This window comes from Antechinus flavipes, chromosome 5 (assembly GCF_016432865.1).
Source record: "Antechinus flavipes isolate AdamAnt ecotype Samford, QLD, Australia chromosome 5, AdamAnt_v2, whole genome shotgun sequence".
In the NCBI taxonomy this organism is placed as follows: Eukaryota; Metazoa; Chordata; class Mammalia; order Dasyuromorphia; family Dasyuridae; genus Antechinus; species Antechinus flavipes.
This window is the reverse complement of record NC_067402.1, coordinates 221,069,891-221,087,739: the sequence shown is the minus strand read 5'-3', so window position 1 is coordinate 221,087,739 and position 17,849 is coordinate 221,069,891. Positions and strand designations below refer to the sequence as shown.

At 33.0% G+C, this 17,849-nt stretch overlaps 1 protein-coding gene across 1 annotated transcript; it reads left to right on the top strand.

Annotated features, from left to right (window-relative positions):
* The first annotated feature begins 6,528 nt into the window (after nucleotides 1-6,528).
* Nucleotides 6,529-7,485, top strand: LOC127538379 (olfactory receptor 6C1-like). The gene has a single exon (XM_051962117.1). The coding sequence runs from the start codon at nucleotides 6,529-6,531 to the stop codon at nucleotides 7,483-7,485; it is 957 nt and encodes a 318-aa protein (XP_051818077.1).
* The last annotated feature ends 10,364 nt before the right edge of the window (nucleotides 7,486-17,849 follow it).

The following is a 17,849-nucleotide window of genomic DNA, read 5'->3' as shown; positions in this document are numbered from 1 at the left end:
GGATCATTCTGGAAAAAAACGAAAAAGGAAGTAAAATAAGGGAAATTACATCTCACAAAAATGCAAAAAAAAAAAATAACTGAGGGAAGGGGTGGGGGGTACACATTGTGTGAATCTCACTCTCATAAGTGTTGGCTCTAAGAGAGACTATCACAGAAAAACTTATCTCACCTTATAGGGAAGTGGGAGGGAAAAAGGGAAAAGAAAGGGAAAGGTTAATAGAAAGGAAAACAAAAGTACTAGGGGAAAAGTATAAAAAAGGGGGAGGGACTCTAAAGGACAAGGACTATTAGAGGGAAGTGGTCATCAAAAGCAAAATACTGAGGAGAAGGGAAAGAGAAAGGAAAGGGAAAAGTATAACTTAGGATAAATAAGATGGTAGGAAATACAGAATTAGTTATTTTAACTGTACACATGTATAAAAATGTAGTGACAAGAAAGTGGGAACTGAGTCCTTGCCCATCAGTAGGAGAATGGTTGAATAAGTTTTGGTATATGAATGTTATGGAATATTATTGTTCTATAAGAAAAATCAGTAGGATGATTTCAGAGAGGCCTGGAAAGAATGACATGAATTTATTCTAAGTGAAATGAGCAAAACCAAGAAATCATTGTACATGGCTACATCAATATAATGGGACAATCAATTCTGGTGAATGTGACTCTTTTCCACAAGGAAATGATTGATGCCAGTTCCAATGATCTTGTGATAAAGAAAACCATCTATACTCAGGGAGAGGATTGTAGGAACTGAATGTGGATCACCTAACATTCTCACTCTTTTTGTTGTTGTTTGCTTGCATTTTATTTTCTTACTCATTTACTTTCTTTTTTTGATCTGATTTTTCTTGTGCAGCAAGAGAATTGTATAAATATATTTATACATGTTAGATTTAATATATATTTTAACATGTTTAACATAAAAAAGAGGTTTTGGGGGGAATGAGTATTATGGGAAATGGGAAATGGGATTCTTATGAATCTTGTGAATTTAAAGCATTACAGGTGATAAGGAATAATAGATTTTCTCTCAGAGTTAAGTAGCTCTAGATAATTCTGAACATGTATCCAGTCCCATAAGATTGCTTAATTAACAAGTTGGATAGTTTTGCAAATGACTATAGATTCCCATTTGGTTACCTGCCTTATCTTTCCTCAGGTATTTAGCTTGGGAAGGATTTTTTTTTTTTTTTTTTTTTTGGTCTCTTTGGGCACTATCCCCTAAGCTTCTGTTTCCAACTTGTACTAAAGTGGATTAGGTTTTATATTCCATAGTGCTTTCTAAACCTGCCTCTTCATGATGCCTTTACCTTCTTCAGTGAATTAATCTTCCTGAGTAGGTATCAATTATGGCAGATAAAACACCTTTTGTATTTCTAGAAAGATATAGTCAACATGGAAATTTGTAAAGAATTTTCCATTCGATATAAAACTGAGATATTTTGCATAGTTAAAATCAGTAGAATGTCTCAGATTTAAAAAAAAAAAAAAACAAAACAAGGTCATATTTAAATGGCTAGGGAGAAAATAGTTTACAGACAGGTTCCATTGGCTAATAATAAGCAAGAGCCTCAGAGAGTATCTGAGGAAGCTTGAACTTGTTTGAGAGGTAACGAGCAAGTCTGGCTACATGATCAGCATTAGCTCATTAATTCTCAGGTTCGGGGTCAAATTATGTAAGCTATTTTGGTTAATTTTTCATAAATATACTATCAAGGATTGTGGGGGAAAAGTAAGTACTTTTTAAAAATCCTATTTTTCTTCATTCTATTGGTATTATAGTAGAACTCAGCATATATATGTTTGTGTGTGTTCTGAAATATTATAAACAATGACATTCTCATGAATCCAATTTTATACATAGAGATCACAGAACAAAGATTATTATGGTATCTAATTTATCATTTCTCATTAATTCTGGCCTATGTAGGAATAATGTTGGAAATTGTTCATTGTCTTTTAATATATAGGATCATAGATTTCAAACTAGAGATCTTTCAGAAGCCTTCAGATTCAATTCTCTTAAATATTTAGTTGAGAAAAGTGAAAAATCAGAGAGGTTAAATTAGATTCCTAAGGTCAGACAAATATTCAGTGACAAAGCCAATTTTGATACCCAATACAACATTCTTTTCACTGTTGACTCTCTGATTCAAAATGAAGTATTATATATTTTTAAAATAAAAGCTTATTAGTATGACTAGATCTCTGTATGCACCCTGCCCTATGTCTGCTGAGATGGAGGTAATGCATATTTAGAATTAGAGATTCTGGCATTAAATCCTCCTTGTGCCACTTAATAGTGTCATTCAACAATGAATGACTTCACCTCCCCAGAAATGTATCTTAATGTCCGAAATGAGGGAAATGGACAAAATGATCTCAAAATTCTATTTCAGCTCTAAATTCCAGATTGCCTTAACTGAATTTAAATAAAATGTAATGTACTGTAAGCTAAAAATCCACATCTTGAAAGAGAAAGAAAATTTCTCAGAGGACTAAGGAAAAGGAACTCTTTGAAATAATAATGTAGAAAATTTTAAAAACAACAAAGTAAACATCAATCAAATAAAATTTCATTAGAATTTCCTGAGAACTTTTCTTTCCATCAGATGAATCATAACAAACATTTTAAAATAGTTACTATCATCAACTTTAAACAGCTACTGTCTATAAGGTCTGTATGTCTATTACTTCTCTAATGACAATAATACATAATTATTATTTATTGAAATGAAATTAAACACAAGGAATATCATGAAAGAAAAGAAAGGAAATGGCAAGGAAGAGCACAGAATCTTTCACATTTATTTGGTCTTCTTTTTTTTTCTGGTATTTTCTAAAGAAGCACCATAAAAGAGAATCTTGACTATATTATGCTATATGAGAGGGGTGGAAAGCTAACATTCAAAATAATTATGGAAACTGTAAGAGATTAAAAGATTTTTAAACTTAGGATAAAACATGACTAAGAGAAATGAAACCAGTGAAGGCCCAAGAAATGGAGGAAATCAGTTGATTTCACAAGAGTAAGTGAGTATTCAGAGAAAAGTCAGAAAAGCTAAAGGAATTACAACAATTTAAGTATAAGAGCAGTTCAAAATTTAATCAGTGGAATTGTATAATCAAAAACTTAAAACTAGCCAGGAATGCAGGGTAATCTAGTCCCGTCCCCTCTTTTTACAGATAAAGAAAGTGACACCTGAAGGTTAAATGAGCTGCTCAAAATCACAGAGGCAATATAAGGATACAGTATATGATTTGAACAAGCAAAGCTCAAGATGATTGGTGTCCTGCACAATATGTCTTTCATTCATCCATTTTAACATTATTCTTCTTTTTATATATGTGCTCTTAATTTCATTCCATGCTTTGAAATGCAGAACAAGAGTGTAATTATTTCCAGAAAGTCACTATTAATAATAATAATATAATAATAATAACAAAGCAAAGACTCTGTTACTTATTAACAATAAGAGTGAAATTAAATGAGAATATGAATATATATCATGTGAAGCTGTGAACAAAATGGTCTCTAGTCTCTTTCATTTGTGATCTTATGATTGGCAGTCATGATGAGAAAGAAGAATGTTAGGAAGAATAAGGGATACAGAAAGATAGAAATGACAATAATATCATTTGTATTTTGTTTCAAAGCATATAGAGTACTTCATAATATACTTCACAATTCTGGGAAGTAGGTGCTATTATTATTCTTATTTTATAGATGGGATACTGAAGCAAATTTACTCAGTGATTAAAAATTATTTTTTATCCAAAGTCATAGAACTAGGAAGTTTCTGAGGTCAAATTTGACTACAGGTCCAGAATTCTATCCATTGCACCACATCAGTTTCTCAATTACAAAAAGGGTAGTATGACCAGACAGAGGAATATAAGAGTTTTTGACCATAGAAGAGAAATGATTTTGAGTAGATGTTGGAATCTCATCATCTTGACTGCCAAATATCTCCACCCCTCATACCTTTCAAAAAGTCTTTCAAAGACTTTTATGTCCATGCTAACTTCACTTTCCTCCCTTCACAATTTGAGTCCTATAGATAATTAATTCAACTGAATCCTATCTTTTATTCTCATATTCCTTGAGCCTTTGACCTACATTCCAGCTTGGCTCCTGTAGAAGAAAGCTGGTTGAAGTCATGAAAATGAGCTGCTGGTAAGATCTACAAAACACTTTCCCTGTGTGATACTAAGTAGAAGAGGATAGTAGACCATAGGATTTAAAGTGATTGAGGAACAATATATATTAAGCAGTTTAACCTGTGTATATATGTAGGTAATGATTTATGAATACCAAAGTACTAGTATCTCTAATAAAGTTGAAAATATTATTTAATAAAACTCAAAACCCTTAATTTTCAGCCTTAAATAGAAATGTATGATATTGCAGCCTAGATCTAGAACACTTAGTAAAGATACACACAAGACAAGGAAAAGGAAAGAAATAAGTTTTGAAACAATAATTATTATGTGCCAGTCACTGTGCTAAGCAATTTTTACAATTTTTTTTTCATTTGAGACTCACAAAGGTCACAAGGCTACATATAATTGTTGTCACCATTTTGTACTTCAGGAAACTAAGGTTAAAGTTTTTGCTTAGGCTCACACATCTAGTAATTGTCTTTAGTGGCATTTGAAGTAAAGTTTTACTAATCCCAGCTCCAGTGCTGTACCCAGTGATGCATTGGTAACAGTGACTTCTTAGAGACTGAATTAAAGTCTTAAAAGCAAGAACTGTGCCTTCAACTTTTTATGCTTAGCATTAAATACATGCCTAGCAGAGACTATGCACTTAAGAAATGATTGATAGAAAGAGAAACGAAAGATAGACTGCCATAGATAGATGGATAATAATAAGAAAAAGTAATTAATAGTAGAAGTAAAGGCTACAGAAAGGTCATGTTATAGTAGAAATAAACCAAGATTTGGATAAAAAAGAGCTGTACCCATCACTTATGATACTTATTATCTTGGTGACTTTGACTAAAGCCCTTCACCTTTCTGCTCACTTTCCTCATCTGTAAAGTGAGAACTGAACCAGGGTCTTTCCTATTTTAAGTTCTATTATGTAACACCCCACAACAACAAACATCTTAATTCCTTTTATATAAAATTCCAACAGAAACTATTAGAAGTTTTCCCTCCTTTCTTTCTTTGCTTTTCTTATATAGAATTGCAGTTATGATGTTTAACATAAATTATTAGAAAAAATAGACTCCATTAATAGAAATGTATATGTCATTACAGAAAAAGTTCCTGTACCACATATTTCCTACATAAAAAAATTAGTAACTTGGGGAAAATGATAATAGTGATTAAAAATCAAGTTGGCTTTTCCTAATAGAAGTTTTGGGACTGCTGTCAAGACTCCAATAAATACTCAATTCCCTTTATACATAGGTTGACCAGGTTTCCTAGAGCTTACTCAGGATCTATCTTTTGGTTTTCTTAACCCTCTTTTTTCATCATTCCTGGAAATAGAAGATACAGAGTGATAAGAGGAGATTAAAAGTATAGATGACAAAAAAGCATATCTTTAATCTTATGGTAAAAGTCTACTAGAAGTATATGACACATAAGCAATTGTGAAATTCATTGTTATATATGATAACATCAAAGATGCACAAAGTATCTTTAGGAAAGTCAAGTTACTAAGATTAGAGGAGTATTATTATCACCAACATAGACAGGGAAACTGAGACAGGCTTAAATGGGACATTGTGAAATGGGTTGGGATGGATAGAATGGAGAAGCAAAAGAAGAATAGCATATTTCACATCTAAAAAGGGCGATTGTAAGAAAAGTGCATAATTTGAGGCATACACTAAAGTATATTCTAAGTTGTTCTAAGATTGGATGTAGAATACCATCGATAAAAGATATTATTGTGGGGGCACCCATATGATGAAGTGAATAGAGTACCAGCTCTGGAGTTAGGAGGACCTGAGTTCAAATTTGATCTCCACACATTTAACAATTCCTAGTTGTGTGACCATGGGCAAGTCACTTAACCTCAGTTGCTTGTCAAAAGAAAAAAAAAGATATTGAATCATAATGGGAAATACGTAAATTTCTTCAATTGACCAATAAGCAATAATTAGTCAAAAGGTGGTATTATAAGAAAAGCCTAAAAATGTTGATTAGTGGACATTTACAGATGACTTTAAATAATAAGTTTAATGAGAAAAGGGAAGATCTTATTTTTTAGAGGCATATGTACTTAACTGAATGCTACTTTGTATTTTATTTGGGACATATCTTCCCAATTATGTAAAACTACTTAGACCATCAATTCTGTGTAACTTGTTTTTTAAAACCTCTTCATATTTACTATAGTAACACAACAGTGATGTAACAAATATGTGAATAACTTAATGAGTCAATTCTAATTATTTCTCCCTCTATCATTTCAAATATAGTGCATGTATGTTTTCTGTTGCTTTATATTATTAATTCTATTTCCTTTTATTTTTATTGTAGTTCTATTAAAAAAAGGAGAAAACAAATATGAAAAATCACACAAGGGTAACTGAATTCATACTCCTGGGATTGTCAGATGACCCAGAGCTTCAAATGGTCATTTTTTTCTTCCTTTTATTGGCATACATTCTCAGCATTGCTGGCAATGTGACTATCATCATCCTCACCCTGCTGGATTCTCACCTCCAAACCCCAATGTATTTCTTCCTCCGGAATTTCTCCTTCTTAGAAATTTCATTTACAACTGCTTGTATTCCAAGATTCTTGGGCACAATTATTACTGAGGACAAGACTATTTCCTACAATGGCTGCATGGCTCAGTTGTTTTTCTTCATTGTCTTGGGAGTAACTGAATTTTACCTTTTAGCAGCTATGTCCTATGATCGCTATGTTGCCATCTGCAAACCCCTACATTATACAACCATCATGAGCAACAGAGTCTGTACATTGCTTGTCTTCTGCTCATGGCTGATTTCAATCATGGTCTTCTTTCCAGCAATCATTCTGATACATCAGCTTGATTATTGTGCTGATAATATCATTGACCATTTTACCTGTGACTATTCTCCGCTCTTCCAATTATCCTGTACAGATACACAATTCTTAGAGACAATGGGTTTTACCTGGGCTGTGTTTACTCTTATGTTTACATTGGCATTAATCATCCTCTCTTATATGTATATCATTAAGACAATTCTACGGATCCCCTCAGTCAGTCAGAGGAAAAAGGCCTTCTCCACTTGTTCTTCTCACATGATTGTCATCTCCATTTCTTATGGCAGCTGCATCTTTATGTACATCAAACCCTCAGCAAAGGACAGAGTCTCTTTAAACAAAGGAGTTGCTGTGCTTAATACATCAGTAGCCCCCATGTTGAATCCCTTCATTTATAGCTTAAGGAATCAACAAGTGAAACAAGCCTTCATGGACATGATAAGGAAGATTTTATTTTCTTTAAACAAAGGAAAAGTTTTGTTTAACTGATTAAAAAGATGTAATGAGTAGAGATTTCTTACTGACTGCTCAAAGTTTTGTTATCTCCCTCATATATCTTTATCTTTATATTTCTGATATGTCAAAATTAAATGATTTTTAAATTTACAAATTAAATTCACCCATCAAATTTTCTTGTATTTTATTTGTATACACATGTTTATGTACATGTTATCTCCTTCAAGGGAATGTAAGCTCCTTTAGTATAGGGACTCCTTAATTTTCTGTCATTATATTTTCCCACCTATAGCAGAGGGCCTCACAAAAAGAATGTAGTTTGTAAATTCTTCTTGATTGTTTGGCTTTTGGACATGGATATTTCCTGAATAAATTTATATGAAAATATTTCCATGCTGGAAGAAATGAACTTTGAATTTCTGTGGCCCCTTCCAAGAATTGATCCTTACATTGTATATAGCTTACAGTTGATAAACCTGTCCATTGTGAAGACAAATTGTTCTGATTTTAATAGGACCTGAAATCATAGGACATAAATTATTTCAGAACTTATGTTAAACTACCATAGCATTCAAGATGCCAAAGTCAGCTCCATGTACAGATAAAAATTGTTGCTTTAGTGAAAGATTGCTATTGTTACTCAAATGCTCAAATGAATTTGTAATCTCACCAATTTGGGAGTTTGTGCCAGTGATACAGAGTGCCATCCATCCAAACGTGCCCATTTTGTGTGGTTCTTGAACCTATTCTCCCAAAGGTTTCATAGAAACTTAATGCAACATGCTAGGTTTCCTCCTAGTTTACTCATGAAATTACTAAGGCATGATTAGAGCACACTGAACATCCACAGATATCTTTTGCTTTTGCTATATTACTCATTCCTCTTCTACTTATACAACAACATTTCTAAGAGCATCATTTATTCATATATATGTGTGTGTATACATGTATATATTTACATATATATATAATTTTGAGATATATATATATATATCTATATATATCTATAAAATTGAGAGTCCCTTTTTGATTACATCTTGCAACTTTCTTATATATCTACCTTGTATCTTTTTTCTCCTTTTGTGACTTCCATATAACAATATTCCATATAGTGTCACCCAATGTCTTTCTTTCTTTTCACTCCACTAGTCTCTAAATTAATGGAAAATTCAGGCCCTTCCTGCCTCTCTGCACAGCAGTCCTTGGAGCCTTATGGACTTCCCTACCTATATGCCACCAATTATTGACTATGACTTCTATTCTGTTCTGTTATAGTAAACACAGCATGTGGATACTTAAAGTAAATGTGTTCCTTTGTGGGACACTGGCTATTTCATATTCCTTCATCCCCATTTTTCTCAGTCCTATCTCATTTATGTCCCAATTCAATTCTGGCCACCTTGTTACTGTATTTTCTGCATTTCCTCTTCCATAGTCAACACACTTCTGTTCATATTGCACCTATTTTCTTATATAGTTGCCATCTCTTAACATTCAGGAAAAGCAAGCAAGCTTCCCTTGATTATCTTTACCTTTATTCTCCCTACTCCCTCATTCATTCAATTAAAGTTTCAATTGAATTTAATTATATGATTCCATGGAATTAAAGTTATTGTAATTATAGAATATCAGTTCCCATGCCATTCTTGACTCCTTTCTGAAGAAATTTAACACTTGGCTCATCATTTTCCTCTTTTGCCTAGCTCCATTTACTTGAAGATTTTAATATCCAGGTGTGTTCTTTCTCAGGCTCCCTAACCTGCCATTCTTCTGAATCTCCTTAAGTCCCATCACCTATTCCTGTAACCTCCCCTCCCCAACATACATGTACATATACATAAGGGTGGTCACCCATTAGATTTTGCAATTAATGGATTATTACCCTAATTAGAAGCCTGACATTCCCTTAATTATTACCCTCTATCTATATATTCCTTTTTCACTTCTTTGTCTTTCCTCTGGAATTCCCTCAAATTCCTCATTGTGACCTTAATCTCATTACCATTCAGTATTTCTCAGGCTCTTATCCACATTCTACTTTCACTTTACTTCCTTTAAAGTCTCAACCTAAGAGTTAACCCTTTCAACTTCATATTATCCTTTGCTCTTGATCCCTCTAATTCCTTGTCAAACCTTATCCCAAGATAACTTCAATTATAAGTCTCTTCTGCTCCTTCTGGGCTGCTGAATGAAATTGAAAGGAAATCTTAAAGTATATAAAGTGGGCACATTACAAAATTTGGTTATCCAACTTCAACTTATAGCAAGGCAATAAATACTATTATTCCAACATAAATGATTCTATGTCCAGGAGCTCTTTCTTTCTCCATTCTTCCTCAAGTACTCTACATGCACTTTTTTCCATATCTCATATGAAAATCTTGCTTTTTTTCTTGGGTAAAACTATGGACCCTCAATGAGAATTTTTTTTCCTTTTCTCTTTATCAGTGAGTTAACTGATTCATAATTTTTCTTTCCTTTCCAATTCTTAACTGAAACTAGTGGATTTCAGCATACATACTGATAATCCCTCAACCTCCTCAATGCTCTAATTAATTCATTTTCTGTTTGTGATAGTTTTTTTTTTCCTCCTGTAATCTTGTTTGTTTAATTATTTATAATTGTTTTATCTTTTTTGGTTATAGATATATATATTAAATTTTTAATATGCATTTTTAAAGAATCATTTTTGGAAGAGAAAAATAAAAACAAAAGGGAAAATTAGAAGAGAAAAAAACACAAGAAAAAAAGTAAACATAGTATGCTTTGCTTTACATTCAATCTCCATAATTCTTTCTGGCCATTTTCAATCCAAAGTTTGTTGGAATTGCCTTGGATCACTAAACTATTGAGAAGAACCAAGAATTTCTTAGCTGATCATCACATAATCTTGCTGTTACTATGTACAATGTATTCCTAGTTCTGCTTGTTTCACTCAGCATCAATTCATGCAATTCTTTCTGGGTCAATCTAAATTCAGCTTGTTCAGCATTTTTTATTGAACAATAATATTCCATTACCTTCACATACCATAACTTGTTCAACCATTCCCCAGTTTATAGGCATCTTCTCAGTTTCTAATTTTTTTTGCCACCAAAAAAAGTGCTGCTACAAACAGTTTTGTTCATGTGGGTCTTTTCCTCTGCATGACTTCCTTCAGGATACAGTCCCAGTGCAGTGATGGGGTTCAGGTTCAGGGGTTCCCTAAAGGGGAATTCTAGGGGAGCCAAACCTCCCAAATGAAGAGTTTTGGCTCCCCTAGAATTCCCCTTTAGGAGTCAAGCAAGGTAGGGAGTTGTGGGAACCCCTTCTGGTGTTGCAGAGGTGCTTTATAAAGGAATTTATGAACCCCAAAAGCTAGACTGGTAAAAAAAAAAAGTTTATTACAGGCACTGAGAAGTCAGTTTTTTCTATGCATGAATAGAAAGACTGAATTCCCGTTGTGGTAAGGTCCTGACAGAGAAATAAAGTTTTAGCAGAGAAATCCTGACAAAGAGGTATAAAGTCTTGTTAGGGAAATAGGTGGGAAAGATAAAGAGAGGGTAACACTGAAAGGGAATATCATTTCAGTGGGCAGAGAGTTTCTGCTATGTCAGAGAGAGAAAGGTTCATTGGCATGGCATATTAGGTCCTCTGCAAAGAAGTGAGTTTAAAATGGCCATTTTTATAAAGAAATCTGAGACAGAGGTTTCAACCGAATGAGATTCCCTCAATGCTGTCACTGCCCACAGGCCTAGATGAGATCACTTACTGGGAGTGGTTTTGAGTCAACAATAGGGATCAGTAGAAATCTAGATCTCCAGCTAAATGAGATTACTTCAACTAGTCTCACCAAGATAAACCACTTTATCTTGATTCCCTGGGGTGGATCTCTTACAGAGGCAGGATTCAAGGAGAATCTCTCCTTCAAGTTACTTCTCAAGTGCTTTACCTCATGCCTCATCCCCAAAGTCAGAGAGAGAGAGAAAGAGAAAGAGTTTTGGAGCTCCCCTTGTCATTCCTTCCTCAAGCAGTCACTCTGTAATTCATTTGGGATAAAGGGCAAAGGTCTCTTCTTCTGTAACTGCTTCAAGTTGTCAAAGGTCATAGAGCTGTCCCTAGTTCATTTGGGGTTCATGCCAGGAGGGGAGATGTGAGGTCCAAAAATAACAGCAGGGCATCTGATTGTGTGTTGTGTGTCCCAGTCAGTCCCAGTCTGCAGACTGGAGGGCAATTGAAAATTCATTGCTTGAAGCCTAGAGGAAACAAATCTCAGGAGCAGATTAAAAGTGGGGTGTCATCCAGGGTTGAGATGGTGACATTTGGGAATGGCACCTTTTTGCAGAAAATGCATCAGGTCCCATCTGTGGGCTGTCTTTAATAATGCTGGGTTAAACAATTTACTTATTTTCTATGACAAAATCCTTCACTGAAAAAAAAGAATGATGCTCATATCTTGGATCTTGCCATCATTCATAAACTCACCATTTCTTTATTGACAAACTGTGAAATGCACTTATCTGATCATAATGTATTAGCATTTTCCCTACTTTTCAGCTTTCCTGTACTAACTATGCTTTTAATCCACATTTTGACATCTATTCCCTTTACTGCTAAATTCTGTCAATTTAGACCATCATATTTATAATTGCTATACTCACCTCTTTTTTTTTTTTTTTCATTTTGAGACTTTGGTCAACTACATCATTTACATTGTCCTCTTCTCTTGAATTTTTTGCTTCCTTTTCATATTACCAGCTTTGGGTCACTCTCACTATGCATTATCTTTACTTGTTTATGCATGCTACTGCAAGTAGAGCAAATCAAACAGCCAATCTAAGTAGACCCACTACAGATTTATGTTACATAACCTCAACTAGATCATCATTGCTGTTAGGCAATTCTTCTATATCTGCCTTATCAACTCCATATTCTATTAAATATAATGACTTCCCTGAAACTTTTCATTCTTTGTCAAACACACACTAGTTACCCTACCACCTACCATCTTGGCTTAGAACCTTTCTAATATTATTCAAACACTGAAACTATGATCTTAGATCTCCCTCTTCCATATCATCGAGATGCCTTCTCCCATTTTCTCCTTTTTCACCCTGTCTCACATGACATGAATCAGTCAAACTAAGGAATCAGTCGATCTAAAAAGACTGGAAAAATGGAAGACAATATAAAATATGTTATTACAAAACAGTCAATCTGAAAAATTGATTCAGGAGATATAATTTTAAAATCATTGGTCTACCTGAAGACCATAACCAAAATAAGATTCTGGATAGCATTTTTTTTTTTTTTAGGCCCTGGGTGAGAGAGTTTTTATGTATTAATTAATTTATTTTTCAAAATTATAACTTTTTGTTGACAGAATATATGCATGGGAAATTTTTTTTTACATTATCAATTGCACTCACTTTTGTTCTGACTTTTCCCTTCCCTCCCTCCACTCCCTTCCCTAGATGGCAGGCAGGCTTATATATGTTTAATATGTTATAGTATATCCTAGATACAATATATGTATGCAGAACTGTACAGTTCTCTTGTTGTACAAGAAGAAATGGATTCAGAAGGTAAAATTAAACTGGGAAAAAAACCAAAAATTAAAGTAGCCCACATTCATTTCCCAGTGTTCCTTCTCTGGGTGTAGCTGACTCTGTCCATCATTGATCAATTGGAACTGAATTAGATCACCTCTTTGTCGAAGATATCTACTTCCATCAGAATATATCCTCATACAGTATTGTTATTGAAGTGTATAATGATCTCCTGGTTCTGCTCATTTCACTCAGCATCAGTTCATGTAAGTTTTTCCAAGCCTCTCTGTATTCACTGGATAACATTCTTCAAGAGATCATCAAAGAAAACTGCCATGGTATACTGGAAAAAAGGGGGAAATAATCACTTAAAGAATCTATCACTCACTTCCAGAAAGAGATCCCACAAGGAAAACCCAAGGAACATTGTTGCAAAACTCCAGAACTACAATGTCAAGGATAAAAATACTGCAAGCTGGCAGATAAAAGCAATTTATGTATCAGGAATCAATGGTCAAGATTACCCAGGTTCTAGCAGCATTAATAATAATGGATTGGCTGGCCTGGAACAAAATATTCTGAAGGCAAAGGATCTGGATTACTCCAAAAACTAACTACACAGTTAGAATGAGAACCATATTTTGGGGAGGAGACAGATCTTCAATGAAGTAAGAGACTTTCAATCATTTCTATTGAAAAAAAAAAGAGAACTAAATAGAAAACATGATCTTCAAACACAGGACTCAAGAGAAGACAAGAAAGGTAAATGGGGGAGGTTAAATTGTTTATATCCCTAGGTAGGAAAGTTATATCTGTAACTCTTAAGAACTGTTTTAGGGCACTTGGGGGGGGGGCATCACATGAATATAGGGTTTGGATGTGAAAGAACTCTGGTGTGATGATATCAAAGAAAATCACATTAAGTTGTAAGAAAAGGATTGTTTTGGGAGAAGAGGAAAGCTAAAGTATAAGAGCACAAATTAGATCATATGAAGAAGTACAAAAGACATATTGTAATAGAGGGAAAGGAAAGAGGGGGATGAACATTATCTGAAGCTTGTTTTCATCACTTTTGGTTCTAAGAGGTACTAACAATCATCCAGTTGGATATAGACATTTATCTTACCCTATAAATAAGTAGGAGGAGAGAGATGAAAAGTGAGGGGCTGGATAAAGAGGAGGGCAGAAACAGTAGGAGAAAGGGGTGAAGTATGATAGACAATAGAGTAGGTAGTAATGGAGTAGATTGAAGACAAAACACTACTAAGGAAGGCTGGGGTGGAAAGAGAGGACAAAAGTATAAAAGGAAGAAAGTAGGACTGAGGGAAATACAAAATTGGTAATTATAACTAAATGAGAATTGAATGAACTCTCATAAAATGGAAGTGAACACCAGAATGGATTAAAAAAACAGCCTACAATATGTTGTTTACAAGAAACACATTAGATACAGAGAGGTATTTATGGAGTAAAGGTAAAAGATTGTAACAGAACTTATTAAGCTTAGGCTGAAGCAAAAAAAAAAAAAAAAGCAGGGATAACAATTCTAATCTCTGATAAAGCAAAAAATAAAAAGAGATCTAAATGAAAAAAATAAGGAAGGAAAGTACGTCTTGATAAAAGGTACCATAAACAATGAAGTAGTAATGATACTAAATGTATATGCAATAAGTGGTAGATCATTCAAATTCCTAGAAAAAGATAATAAGATAGTTACAAAAGAAATAGACAACAAAACTATATCAATGAGGAAGCTCAAACTTCACTTCCCAGGATGAGAGAAATCTAACCTCAAAATAAACATTAAATACAGTAGGGAGATAAAAAAATCCTAGAAAACCTAGATATGATAGACTTCTGGAAAACACTGAATAGAGACAGAAAGAAATATGCTTTTTCTCAACTGTACATAGCACCAACATAAAAATTGATGATGTATTAGGTTATAAAATCCTCACAATCAAAGGCAGAAAGACAAATAATAAATGCTTCGTTTTCAGACCATGATGCAATAAAAATTATATTCAATAAAGGGCTAAGGAAAGATTGGCTAAGAACCCATTGCAAATTTTTAATAATCTAATTCTAAATAATGAGTGGATCAAACAACAAATCATAGAAACAACCCTTAATTTCTTCCAAGAGAATGACAATAATGAGATAACAGTAAAACCTTTGGGATGGAGCCAAAAAATTCTTAGGGGAAATTTGAGATCTCTAAATAGTTACATGAACAAAATAAAGAGATCAATGTATTGGACATGCCAAGTAAAAAATGTTAGAAAAGAACAAATTAGAAACACCAACAATTTAAATACCAAATTCTGAAACTCCTTTGAATTTTGAATTCAATAAAATTGAAACTAAGAAAACTATTGAACTAATACACAAAACTAAGAGTTGATTTTATGAAAAAACCAACAAAATAGATAAAACTTTTATTATTTTGATTAGAAGAAGGAAAGGAAAAAAACAAATCACCAGCATCAAAAATGAAAAGGGTAAATGTACTACCAATGAAAAAAAATTAAAGCAATAATTAGGAGACTTTTTGACCAATTGTATGTCAACAAATCTGACAATTTAATGGAAATGGATGAATTTAAAGAAATATAAATTGCCCAGATTAATAGAAAAAGAAATACATTGCTTAAGTGTTTCTTTTTTAGAAAAAGAATTTAAACAAGCCATTAATGAACTTGCTAAGAAAAAAATCTCCAGGGTCAGATAGATTCAAATGTGAATTTTACTAAACATTTAAAGAATAATTAATTTCAAAACTATGTAAAGTATTTGGAAAAATACATAAAGAAAGAGTCCTGTCAAATTCCTTCTATGACACAACTATTGTATTGATACATAAACTAGGGAGACCCAAAACAAAGAAAGAAAATTACAAAACAATTTCCCGTATGAACAAATTAAATTTGCACAAATTAATCTAGTTAATAATAACTAGATTACAGCTATTTCTCAGCAAAATAATATATAATGACAAAGTGGAATTCAGACTAGGAATGCAGGGCTTGTTTAATATCAGGAAAACTATTACCATAATTGACCCCATTAATAACAAAACCAACAGAAATCATATGATACTCTCAATAGATTCAGAAAATTTTTTTGATAAAATGCAGCACCCATTCCTATTAAAAACACTATAGAGCATGGGGATAAAATGAGTCTTCCTCATAATAATAAGCAGTATCTATCTAAAACCAACAGCAAACATTACTCATAATAGAGAGAAGTTGGATGCATTCCCAATAAAATCTGGGGTGAAACAAGATTGACCATGTTCACCATTATTATTCAACATTGTACTAAAAATGTGAGCTTTTAAAAAAAAATTTATTTATTTTCTAATAACTTTTTATTGACAGAACCCAGGCCAGGGTAATTTTTTTTTACAACATTATCCCTTGCACTCACTTCTGTTCTGATTTTTCCCCTCCCTCCCTCCACCCTTTCCCCTAGATGGCAAGCAGTCCTATATATGTTAAATATGTTGCAGTATATCCTAGATACAATATATGTATGCAGAACCGAACAGTTCTCTTGTTGCACAGGGAGAATTGGATTCAGAAGGTAAAAATAACCCAGGAAGAAAAACAAAAATGCAAGTAGTTCACATTCATTTCCCAGTGTTCTTTCTTTGGGTGTAGCTGCTTCTGTCCATCATTGATCAATTGAAACTGAGTTAGTCTCTTTGTCAAAGAAATCTACTTCCATCAGAATATATCTTCATATAGTATCGTTGTTGAAGTATATAATGATCTCCTGGTTAGAAATGTGAGGTTTAATAATAAAAAAGAAAAATTAATCAGAGGAATTTGAATAGTCAATAAGGGAATAAAACTATCACTCTTTGCAGATGATAAAATGATTTATTTAGAGATTTCTAGAAAATCATCCAAAATCCTGGAAATAGTTAGCTTTAGGAAAGTTGCAGTATGTAAAATAAACCCACATAAATTATTAGAATTTCTGTATATTGCTGACAAAGCCCATCAGCAAGAGTTAGAAAAAGAAATTCCATTAAATTTAACTATAGACAAGAATAAACCTGACAAGACAAATACAAGAGTTACATAAATAAAAAAACAAAAAACAAAAAACAAAAAAAAAAACCATTTCTCATGAAAATAAAGTCAGATCTAAACAATTGGGAAAATATCTATTGTTCATAGGTAAGGTGAGTTATTATAATAAAAACGACAATTCTGCCTAAATTTGTCTACTTGTTTGGTGCCATACCAACATGCCAAAAATTATTTTATAGAACTCTAAAAATATCAGAAAAATTCATCTAGATGAATAAAAGTTCAAAAATATCATAGGAATTAATCAGGAAAAAAATAAAGATTGGTGGCTTAGCAGTACCAAACCTAAAACAATATTATAAAGCAGCAGTCATCAGAACCACTTAATACTATCTAAGAAATAAAGGTCTGGATCAGTGATCAGTGGAACAGATTAGATACACATTACACAGTAATCAAGAACTATAGTAACCTTCTATTTGATAAATCTCCAAATTCCAACTTCTGCAATAAGAACTCACTATTTGACAAAAATTGCTAGGAATACTGGAAAATAATGTTAGCAATGTGGCATAGATCTATATCTCATATGCCATACCAAAATAAGGTCAAAATGGGTACATTATTTGTGCATAAAAGATGATACCATAAATAAATTAAGAAAGCAGGGAGGAATTTTTGACAAAAGAAGAATTAGAGAACATTATGAAAAGCAAAATGGACAATTTTGATTACAAAAATTTAAAAGTTTTTGCACAAACAAAATCAACATAAATAAGATTAAAGGAGAAGTAGAAAGCTTGATAAAAGTTCTTTACATTCAGTG